General features: G+C 40.9%; 1 protein-coding gene across 3 annotated transcripts; it reads left to right on the top strand.

Moving 5' to 3' along the window:
• The first annotated feature begins 221 nt into the window (after positions 1 to 221).
• On the top strand, positions 222 to 10,884 carry YIPF4 (Yip1 domain family member 4). 3 transcript variants are annotated; one of them, XM_083432265.1, is made up of 6 exons: positions 222 to 619; positions 2,335 to 2,497; positions 3,611 to 3,782; positions 5,660 to 5,737; positions 6,289 to 6,402; positions 7,600 to 10,884. In XM_083432265.1, the coding sequence occupies exons 1-6, from the start codon at positions 514 to 516 to the stop codon at positions 7,735 to 7,737; spliced, it is 771 nt and encodes a 256-aa protein (XP_083288391.1). In that variant the 5' UTR covers positions 222 to 513; the 3' UTR covers positions 7,738 to 10,884. The 3 variants fall into 3 exon arrangements, with proteins under 3 accessions (XP_083288391.1, XP_083288393.1, XP_083288392.1); XM_083432266.1 differs by having other exon boundaries at positions 334 to 1,408; positions 2,123 to 2,497; XM_083432267.1 differs by lacking the exon at positions 6,289 to 6,402 and having other exon boundaries at positions 316 to 619.
• The last annotated feature ends 554 nt before the right edge of the window (positions 10,885 to 11,438 follow it).

Raw genomic sequence — 11,438 nt, 5'->3', positions numbered from 1 at the left:
AGCTAGCTGGGCTGATCTGACTTGGCGTCAGGCGATTTCCAATGGGCGTGGCCAATGACGCGCGAGTTGCAGGGCTATAGGAGAGGGAGCCCGAGGAAGGCGGAGTTAGGCCTCCCGTGGCCGGATGCACTCCCATCCTCCCCTCCCTCTTCGCAATCGTCCACATCGAATCTATTTCCCCCTTCCTCATCGCGAGCTCCTATTCAGCCAATCACCGGGCTCGATGGCCCCGCGCACCAATGAGATTTGCCGCAGAGGTGGGCGAGGCGACGGCAACGAGGAAGCACTTTTCATCCCGGCCAATCGGAGAGGGCCTTACTGAGGCCCACTCGGAAGGGCGGCCTCACTGTTGTTTTGTCCCTCAGTCAGGAAGAGGCGGAGGAGGCTGCGGTGGCAGCAGGAGCAGCAGCAGCTTTGGCTCGGCTCTGCCTCTCCGGGTTGCTGCCGACGGGCTTCCCGGTGGTGTCGCTCGCTCGACGGGCCCTGCTTTCGAGGCTTTAAGCGGGCGGGGCGATGCAGCCTCCGGGCCCCCAACAGCCCCCACGGCCCCCGCCGCCGCCGCCCCTTTACGCGCCCAACAACGGGGACTTCACTTTCGTCTCTTCGGCCGACGCCGAGGGTAAGAATTGGGGGGGGGGGGTCTTGCAGTCGGAAGGAAAAGGGCGCCCCTTCCTCCAGCGCACCTTCCCGGAGCTGCGTCAGGGGCGGCAGCCGCATACCCGGGGCTGCCAGGTTGAATAAGCGGGCGCCGTCGGGCTTCTTTCTGCTGTTTGGGTGTGGGAATGTGATCCAGTGTCAGTGCTCCGCCTTGTGGCCCCCGCCATAGGGTTTGCGTGGCAAAAGGCACCTGCGTGCAGATGGGGCGTGTTTGACCCGCTTAAAAAGAAGCAGATTGCGAGGAAGCTTTCTGGTGGTGGTGCATGCAAGCTTTTGAGGGCTTGTTTTTGAGGGTGGTGCATGCAAATGAATGGAGGGCTAAATAAAATAGGTATGTGAGATTGACAGGCCACCCACATCTTCGAGGCTTCTTCCTTTTACCTGCTTTTGGTTGCCTCACCCTGCACACAGGATTGTCTGGAGGGGGCAAATCCTGCCATGAGTAGGGGTTGGAAACGTGCTTTGGGGATGACCAGTTTTGTGCTGGGAAGAAATGGATTAGGTGTGCGTGGACAACTATATTGCAGTGCATTTCACACAAACTGTCTCTTCTGAGAAGGCTGACTTCTGTATTTTCAAGAACCACTGTGCTATTTAGACAGTGGTCTGCCAAATTCTTTGGTGCCCAGATGATGCGTATCTGATTTAGCTGCCACATCAACCTCCTTTGTTGACTGGGATTATTGTGGCACAGTAGGCAGTACAGTCCTGACAGGGGTCCTTAAGACTAGCAGAAAAAAACCAATATGCAGTGCGTCAGCCAATGTTCCACTTTCATAGAATCATAGAGTTGGAAGAGACCACAAGGGCCATCGAGTCCAACCCCCTGCCAAGCAGGAAACACTCAGAGCACTCCTGACATATGGTTGTCAAGCCTCTGCTTAAAGACCTCCAAAGAAGGAGACTCCACCACACTCCTTGGCAGCAAATCCCACTGTCAAACAGCTCTTACTGTCAGGAAGTTCTTCCTAATGTTTAGGTGGAATCTTCTTTCTTGTAGTTTGGATCCATTGCTCCGTGTCCGCTTCTCTGGAGCAGCAGAAAACAACCTTTCTCCCTCCTCTATGTGACATCCTTTTATATATTTGAACATGGCTATCATATCCCCCCTTAACCTCCTCTTCTCCAGGCTAAACATGCCCAGCTCCCTTAGCCGTTCCTCATAAGGCATCGTTTCCAGGCCTTTGACCATTTTGGTTGCCCTCCTCTGGACACGTTCCAGTTTGTCAGTGTCCTTCTTGAACTGTGGTGCCCAGAACTGGACACAGTACTCCAGGTGAGGTCTGACCAGAGCGCAGAATACAGTGGCACTATTACTTCCCTTGATCTAGATGCTATACTCCTATTGATGCAGCCCAGAATTGCATTGGCTTTTTTAGCTGCCACGTCACACTGTTGGCTCATGTCAAGTTTGTGGTCAACCAAGACTCCTAGATCCTTTTCACATGTACTGCTCCCAAGCCAGGTGTCACCCATCTTTGGTGGGCTGAGGGGAGCAGAGACAAAACGTTAGATCCTGGATAATTCAATGATCTCTTATAATAATCTTTTCTATAATTTTGTCATATTCCACTTTTTTGGAATATATGTATTGAAACATGCATAACCACCTATTCTGTAATAAGGAAACTGTATTTTTGGCAGCTTTCTCATAAATGTGTCATTTTCCCTGTCAAGATCTGAGTGGTTCAATAGCCTCGGCAGATGTGAAGCTCAACCTTGGTGGAGGAAATGGGGAATTTATCAAAGAATCTACTGCAACTACATTCCTGAGGCAGAGAGGATATGGCTGGCTTTTGGAAGTAGAAGATGATGACCCAGAAGATAATAAACCTCTTCTGTAAGTAACATTACTCTGAGAGTCTTAGTTTAATTTTGTATTTGAAGCGGTTACTTGCTTTAGGTCAGTATTGTGTGTGAATGGTGAACAAGGATGCAATAGGAAAATCATTAACTCTTCATTAACTACAGACCCTTGAGTAAAGTGTAGACACAGAATATTTGTGTCTCATTCAAGAGATATTTTTTAGCATTATAAGTAAAGGTTAGAATTCAAGACAATTCATCACTGTTCATAGTGGACACATTCTCCCATTACACTAAACTGTAGTTTACTGTGATGTGCATGAGCAGGAACAAGCAGCAATGAATCTTTGGCTTCGGCACTCCCCTGTCCTCTTCTTCTTGGCTGGGAAAAGGACTTCAGAAGTTACTGCTTTTCCATAACTTTGATTTGCCATGTTCTGTGAGGAAGAAACTGTGCCTAACTCTAATCTGCCTTAATTTCAAAGAAGCCAACTTCAAAATGTAGCTGAAGGTGGCTTGTTAAATCTAACAATAATTTTACACTTTTGCCTCTGTCTTAATGAAAGCAACTCTGTTTTTGTTAGCACCATGGTTGTGGGCTGTTTGTTTGTTGCCTTGCCTCCTAAGGTTTCCTGCTGCAGTCTTCTTTCCTGAGGGCTAAGAACAGAGTAAGGAGTCAATAGGTTGTTATCCTGAGATTGGTAATGATAAAGGGCAGACTAGAAATGTATTAGAAAGTAATAACTATGGGGCAAATCTAGCTGTCAGGAACATAGGATAAGCCTTGTTACTATTCGTCTTGCTGTTACAGAAAAGTGGCATTGCTTCCATTTGTTCAGTGATAGCTGAGGTTGACATGGGCAGAGAGCAATTTCTTTTTACTTTGCATGTTGTGATTTATATGTTTTCATTTCAGAAGCTGACTAGAATGCAAATATATAAAAATATTCATTATATATATAATTAAATGCAAAACATAATACAGTTATAATACAACATCTTAATAAACCTAAACCTAAATATATATTCTCAATAGTTTACATGAACATGTATGAGTATTCTATAAATCTTTGAACTACTTTGTTTTCTGGTACTTAAATAATTTCAGAAGCATATTTTGAAAGCTGTATTTTTTATATAACTTTAGGGAGGAGCTAGACATTGATCTAAAGGACATATACTACAAAATCCGATGTGTCTTGATGCCGATGCCTTCTCTTGGATTTAACAGACAAGTAGTAAGAGATAATCCTGACTTCTGGGGCCCTCTAGCAGTTGTCCTGTTCTTCTCAATGATCTCATTATATGGACAATTCAAGGTGTGTAAAGGCCTTTATCTTAAATAACAATAAAGGTAGCTGAGATATCACATGGTCTTAGGCAAATGTCCATTGAAAAGCATTTTTCTTGTGTCATGATCTGAAAGAAATGCACAGTTCTTATAAACATAGAATTCTAGAATTGGTAGGGATCCTGAGTGTCACCTAGTTTAGTCCCCTGCAATGCAGGAATTCTGCCCACAGGCGTTCCTGGGTGGGCTTGAACGACCAACCTTCTGGTTAACAGCCAGACACACTGACCCATTGTGCCACAGTATGTTTTGTACAACTTGACATATAACCAGAGGTAAATTGTTCTGGAAAAGAATGTTGGAATGCTATTCCTCCCTTGCTCTTCTTTCTTCCCCTAGTGGTTCTTTATCTAGCCATGCAGTCCTGTGCATGCAACCATAGGGACATCATTGAGGGCAAAAACTCCTGAATACTCAGAATTCTAGCCAACAGATAGTCAGGTGTGAATGCAATATTCCAGACTGAAGAATTAAGTGATCTTTTGAACACACTAAGTCAGAAAAGAAATGAGCAACCCTTAGTCACCACCCCCATTTTGGATGCAATTATTCCAATGCACAAAGGTAGGGCTTCTCTTTATTTGTAATTTAAAAGCTCTACCAGAAATTGCAGTAGAGCTCTGATGACTATTGCCATCCTTCACACAGTGCTGCTGAGAATTACATCAGTGTATTTTCAGAGGCGCTCTAGGGAGGAAGGAAGGAAGGAACAGCAACCGTAACGCCATGTTACTGTTGCTACATAGCTCTGGAGTCCCAGCACCACCCAAGGAAAGCTTCTAACATTTAACATTTTCTAATTTTGAAAAAGACATAAAAGGGAGGGCATGATAAAGGTGTATAAATTGTGTATAGGATTGGAAGAAGAACAGAGAGATAAATTTGTCTCTTTTGATAAGTAGAAACCAGGGCCACCCAGTGAAGATGAATGTTGGAAGCTTCAGGAAATACCGTATTTTTCGCTCTATAGGACGCACCCGACCATAGGACGCACCTTGTTTTAGAGGGGGAGAACAAGAAAAAAAATCTCCCCTCTCTGCTCAGCACTCTTCTCCAGGCTTCAGTGAAAGGAACCCGCAACCTCCGGAGCGCAGCAAGAGCTCCCACTGCGCTCCGGAGGCTTCAGGTTCCTTTCTCTGAAGCCAGGAGAGTCTTGCTCTCATGGCTTCAGTGAAGGCAACCCGTAGCCTCTGGAGCGCGGAGGGTGCGCTTCCGAGGCTTCGCGTTGCTATCGCTGAAGCCAAGAAGCCTGCATTCACTCCATAAGACGCACACACATTTCCCCTTAATTTTTGGAGGGGGAAAAGTGTGTCTTATAGAGCGAAACATACGGTACTTCTCCACACAATGCATAGTTAAACTATGGAATTCACAACCACAAGTTGCAGTGATACTTTAAAAGTGGACTAGACAAACTCACAGAGGAAAAGGCTATCCATGGCCATTAGTCATGATGGCTGTATCCAACCTCCAGTATCAGAGGTGGCATTCCTCCAAATACCAGTTGCTGAGGAACATGAGTGGGGAGAGTTCTGTTGTGGTCATGTATGACATATAGGCTTCCCTAGACATCTGGTTGGCCACTGTGAGAACGGGATGCTAGATGAGATGTGAGCTGGGTCTGATCCAGTGGGGTTCTTATGTTTAGCTGCAGCTTTTAAACCATAAGAAAAATCAGGAACCTCTGATGCCACAATGGTAAACTTTCTTCCTTCAATGGTTGCAAAAGAGGGGGATACCTGCTAATAACTTAAAGAAGTTACCTGAGCTGTGTTCTTTCAAAATTAGTTGTTCTTGATGAAAGAAGATAGAGTATTGACGTGACTCTTTTAAACATTTCTTAAGGTGGTATCATGGATTATAACTATTTGGATATTTGGATCCTTGACAATATTCCTGTTGGCCAGGGTTCTTGGAGGCGAGGTAAGAACCTTGTGATAGTGGACTTGGTCACTGAACGTCAAACATGAATTACCTCAAAATTGGTTCTAACCATTTGCCTTTTCAGTGTTACATCGCTTAATAATTTCTGATCTGAGACTGCTTTAAAAATAGTACTTGGTCACTATTATTTCCATTTTAACATTAATACAGCAACCTAGAATGCAGAGTAGAGAAGGGATTTGATTCTTTCCACTGGGGATTTAGAACTGACTTTTGGCTGATAAGGCCAAGCATACAGGGTGGCAAAAGGGATTGATTGAAGACTTATGAGGTGGAATAACAGTGCTGATAATGTGATAGGTCAGAAAGGGAGTGGATTAAGGATGGAGAAAATGTCGGGAATAAAAGCAACACCTGGAGGACCAGATTTTCCCCATTTCTAGACAAGCTGAAGAAGAGGGTTTGGGGGAGTTGCCATATAACAAAAAGTTGACCTCTTGAGCTCAGGTTGAGCAGTCATCTGAATCTCTTGTTGAAGCTGATATATTACTGGAAGGAAGTTGGTAACTTTGTTTATTTCAAATTTGCAGGTTGCATATGGCCAAGTTCTTGGCGTGATTGGATATTCTTTACTTCCACTTATTGTAATAGCACCTGTACTTCTAGTGGTTGGATCATTTGATGTTGTTTCTACTCTAATAAAAGTAAGTTCACTATTTTTTTTGGCAGAATGGCAAAGCTGACTGAAAAATATGCCAGTTCATTTTTCTACAGTTTATAAGCAGTAAATATGACTACTCAGCTAGTCCATATCAGTAAAGCATTGTTTGAAATCCTTTATGGCAGATGGGCAACAGATTAGAGTGCTTAGGTTTTATATATAAGTTGCCCATGAGTATTGGAGCTCAGGTTTTGTTCTGTTCATATTTTGTTACCTTATAATATTATATGCAAAACGGATTCTGAATTTTGTTGGTCTGTTACCCTATAGCATGCCCATTCAACTCCTAAGAGACTGCAATCTACTCCCAGTATAAAAAACTGGCAGTGGTCTATCCATTGCCATCGAGGATTGACCAGAGATGTTGAGCTTTTTTGGGGGGGCATTCACCACAGTTGATAAGCTTTTTTTCAGGGGGAATGACATAAATTGCTCACCTCAAACTCCCCCGCTAACAAACACACACACCGCTAATTCTTTGTATTCCCCATCGCCAAGATAAAACGCCAAAGACCACCCACTTGACGCTATGGAGGGATAGGGCGAGGGGCGGAGACATTCATTCTGCAGTTTTTTTAATCCTGCGATCAATAAGGATCCCTCGATCGACAAGGAACACCAGGGGATCTACCTGTCAGTTGCGGTCAACCGGTTAAACATGTCTGCAATTCAAAAACACTGTAATTTGTCTTGCATATTTTGCCATTTATGTGGCTTGTAAACTGCCTTCAGTACAGTAATGTGGAAGGGTAATATTCAAAAATTTAAATATTAGAGGAGCTTAATTTACAATATTGCTTCCATCCACAGGATGGCACCATTCCTGTGAGCAATTATTTCATCTGATGTAGAAGATCACATGACAACTGCAACTTTCACATTAGCTGTGGAAGCTCACAGATTTTCTAATGCTGCTTTCTTAATTGAATGGGACAGCTGGCTGAAGCACCCATGTGAACTGATTTTTCATTTCAGTCACTAAAAGGCAACAAGAAAAACAATGACTTGGAATGCCTTTGTGAATAGTTTCTTGGCTCCACTGATTTTCAATAGGCCTTGATTTTTAAGTCCTGTGCTTGGTCACAACTGGTTCTGCTTGTTCTAGATATAAATATCGCTTCTGGGGGAGTTTGAAGAGGTTTCATGCTATGTTAACATTTCATTTTCTTGTTTTTCTCAGCTTTTTGGAGTATTTTGGGCTGCATACAGTGCTGCTTCGTTATTAGTTGGAGAAGAATTTAAGACCAAGAAGCCCCTCCTAATCTACCCCATCTTCTTATTGTACATCTATTTTTTGTCCTTATATACTGGGGCGTGACCTGCAGTGTTGGCTTTGGACAGGAACAATGTCTTAGCTTGCCATGAGGACTGATGAAATGTTGCCTGATTGAAAATACAAATGACTGTGTCATATCTGGCTGTCAAGGTTTTAGTGGTAATCCAACTATATCTGTGTATATTATTTAAGCAGTTTTAGTTACATTAGAGATTTATAACAGAGTTTTAGGTTGAAGACTTATTAGATTTTTATTGAACAAGGTAAGAACATTGTGTTTATAACCTGAAATTTCAGAATAACAGTTTGTTACTTGTGCCAAATGCACAAGGACCATATGATTAGTACATTAAATTGAAGTGGAATTCTGATTACTGTTAATAGTTCATTTCTTACTTTCAACACAGCATATTCTGTAGATATATTTATGAATCGGTCCTGATTGTTCAGACTAGCCTGTAACCAAGACATGACCCTTAATGTGGTGCCTTGCACACTCTTGATTTGGCCATTATAAATTCTGACTCTTAAAAGTGTTTTATGTGCATCCGTATGTAGGTTTAGGTTATTTCCTTGTTGAAGGAGGGTTATAGATGCATAACAATTTGAGCATCCAAATGTTTGAATTAGTCACTGTTTTTTGATAAAATTGTATGTATGCCATAGAACATTTTTACAGTGTTGATTTGGAAATCTTTATGATAGTGGTGATAAATGGGGAGAAAGCTTTAAATAAATCTTATGGTTCTGAACCAAATCTTATAATGGAATAAACAATGCTTCTCCAAAACTGTACTTGTTTTTATAACACCTTGTTTTGCTGTTTTGACCTATTACTGCTCAGAGTGGGGTAATGTACTACTTTTTATGGTAAAATGGCACTCCTTAATATGAGATGATACCTGATGAAGAATGGCAGCAGTTAGACTTTGATTAGCAACAGAATTAAACTTGTGTTTTGATGACCAGGATAATTTTGACTTGGCTTAAGAATATTATGGAAATGGCTGTTTAATATTGGCCCAAGATTAACTTTTCCCCACCAAGAAAACTTGAAATTATAGTCTTAATTACAAGGACTTACTTAATATGATTTAGCATTTCCAAAGTACACCCTTGGTCCATGCCACCTATGGAGCTTTATGCCCATAAGCAGACTAATTATGTGTATCACCTGCTGGATTGGGAACCCCAGGCACTATTCAGATGCACATCTGAATAGGGATGCTTTTAGCACATGTATGCATTTGAATCAGATTCAGCTTTGGATGCACATCCCCACCCACATTCTTAGGTAAGCAGTCATGTGCTAGTAGGCAATGTCGGTTGTTACTCATACTTGGAGAAGCCCAATTGAAATCAATGGATATTGAAGCCATTGGTTTCAATAGGTCTGCTCTGAGTTACTTGGTTGGACATTGCCCAGTGTCTTCTCCCCCTTTTTAAAAGAAATGAGCTGGATCAGAGCCCTTGACAATTGGGATTAAAAAATGAACCTTGCAAAACTGCTAGTATATTACCAAATTGTTTTCTTGGTTAGAAAAATAACAAAAAAGGAGACTAATTTAGCAGCCGATCAGCCTAAAATTTCTTTAAACTGGGTTCCGTTTAAGTAACTCTTGAAATATATATTCTGTTTAAATCAAATTTAAACAGATTAAACAACTGAGCAGTGCTTTTTATGATAGCAAGTTTCTAGTCTGAATCTTGCACTAAACCATGGCTTATTGAGCCATGACAGTGTGTTATGTGTGAATTGTGTCTAGCAGTTTAACAATGGCTCTTGATGGCTTACAAACCTTGCTTTCTTTTAAACATAGATTGGTGTAGTTAACTTTGGTTTGTTTGCCCACTTCACCCCAGATGCTCACCAAACTGCAAAGGCACAAGGCCAAGAACAGCTGGAAAATAAATCACTTGGAGAAACAATCCATAGTTTGATCATCTTTAGGAAAAATTGTGGTTAACCTCTTTGTTAGGCAAACCATGTGAAGCAAGCCACTATGTATGAATCACTTTGCCTGTAGGCCGTGTTCATTATTCAACTAGGCCCAAATTATTACTGAAAAAATAACTCCTGGGTTAATTCCTAGTTTCTATGTACTGTGTTAATTATGTCAAGAATGTATTCTATAATGAGTACTTTATTGAGATGTTGCTAAAGGTTTAGCCCTTAATCTAAAATATTACCTAATTTCAGTAGATCGTAACTTTAGTAGAGTCACTTCCTGTATTAGAATTTTCTATGTTCCAATTTTCTCAGGTTGCTCTTGCAACTCACCCCGTCAGCAGAACCAAGAACATGGGAAGGCTTTTATGAAAGCTTCATAGGTGCATTCCGTGAAGATGTTTATGTAAGAATCTTAGAATGACCCATGTATAAGTGATACATCTAATTATAAATTTTCTGAAAGTATATGCTAATAGTTCCAATTAGCATATGCTCACCTCAGTAATCCTATGGTCTTTTTAGAACCATGTATGATTAAATGGCCTAGCGACAATCAATTGGCGTTTTTTATGAGAACCGTATATACAAATGGAAGTACAAAAAATATTGCTGCTGTTTAAAATGTAAATACTAGCACAGCAACTTTTAATAACCATTTTAATTACTAATATTGGAGCCCAAGGACAAGGACTGAAGTTCATTTTTCTAGTTTACAGTACATGGAATATACAGTACAGAACAACAGTATGACACTCTTGACTAACGGGGAAAGATAAAATGCAATAGCCCAGTCTTTTTGAACTCACGTAAGAACAGTAACATAGACTTGGTATAATATCTAGCTCCTTAAAGCTGTTGCTGCTGCGTTCTTAAACTTATAGCCTAGAAGACGTAGTGTGATATCCAACTTAGTAATATCCATCAATTTCAATGGGTCTATTCTAGGTATGGCTAACATTGAATACTGCGCTCAGTTTGGATTAAAGTGTATATTTGTAGTGTGTATTTGGATTTAACATCAGTTTGTATACACATGAGCAGAATTGCATAATGTTTCAAAAGATATTTCACCTCTGCATATGCTATGCAAAGAAATGGTTGGGTTATTTAATGGTTCTAACAGTTTATAACAAATGAACCTTTTTCGTTACATTTGATTACTATTTTTAGGCTAGGCATATATGTAAATACAGTAAATGTATTTTATAAAATTTGGAATTAAACTTGTTTGCACAATATGTATGAAGCTTATTTGTACTCATTAAACCTCCCAACAACAGCATTTTCCCCCTGCTCCAGTCTTCCCAATTCAGTCCTCCAAGATCTTCATACCTATCCTGTTTAAACTTGTGCATTTCTAAAAAGAAAATTATTTTTATAAGACTATGGATAACACAAGCTTTTGTTATACCTGAAAACATGTAACATTTCTGTTTGACATCACCTTGGAACAGTTCTGCCATGAACTTCTTTTCACTGCCGATGGATGTGGGTATTTATCCGTGACTGGAGTTTGATAAAACCTGCTTTGCTTTCATATTAAATATTTTGTCCTTGGGGGGGGGGAGGAACAATTCCAGTTTACAAACACAATTCCCCTCATACTTTTAGATACATGACTGTTTTAAGGTGAAGGTGCCGAAACTTTATTTTTTAATTCAGGAAGCTAATTTTTTCATGTGCTATTTTTTCTTTCCTATATACCAGAAAAATCATGATTGTTTTTTGGTCTTTTAAAGCATACATTGCTAAAGTTCATAATAACTGATAGTATCAGCTAAATACAAATTCA

This window comes from Podarcis tiliguerta, assembly GCF_965153285.1.
Source record: "Podarcis tiliguerta genome assembly, chromosome: 3".
Classification (NCBI taxonomy): domain Eukaryota; kingdom Metazoa; phylum Chordata; class Lepidosauria; order Squamata; family Lacertidae; genus Podarcis; species Podarcis tiliguerta.
Note: the sequence above shows the minus strand (reverse complement) of the source record. Positions and strands in the feature narration are given on the sequence as shown.

Excerpts from the sequence above, each read along its gene's own strand:
- YIPF4 (XM_083432265.1), top strand. The coding sequence starts at position 514 with ATGCAGCCTCCGGGCCCCCAACAGCCCCCACGGCCCCCGCCGCCGCCG. Across the intron at positions 2,498-3,610 it reads GAAGATAATAAACCTCTTCT|GGAGGAGCTAGACATTGATC; the intron begins GTAAGTAACATT and ends ATATAACTTTAG. Across the intron at positions 3,783-5,659 it reads CATTATATGGACAATTCAAG|GTGGTATCATGGATTATAAC; the intron begins GTGTGTAAAGGC and ends ACATTTCTTAAG.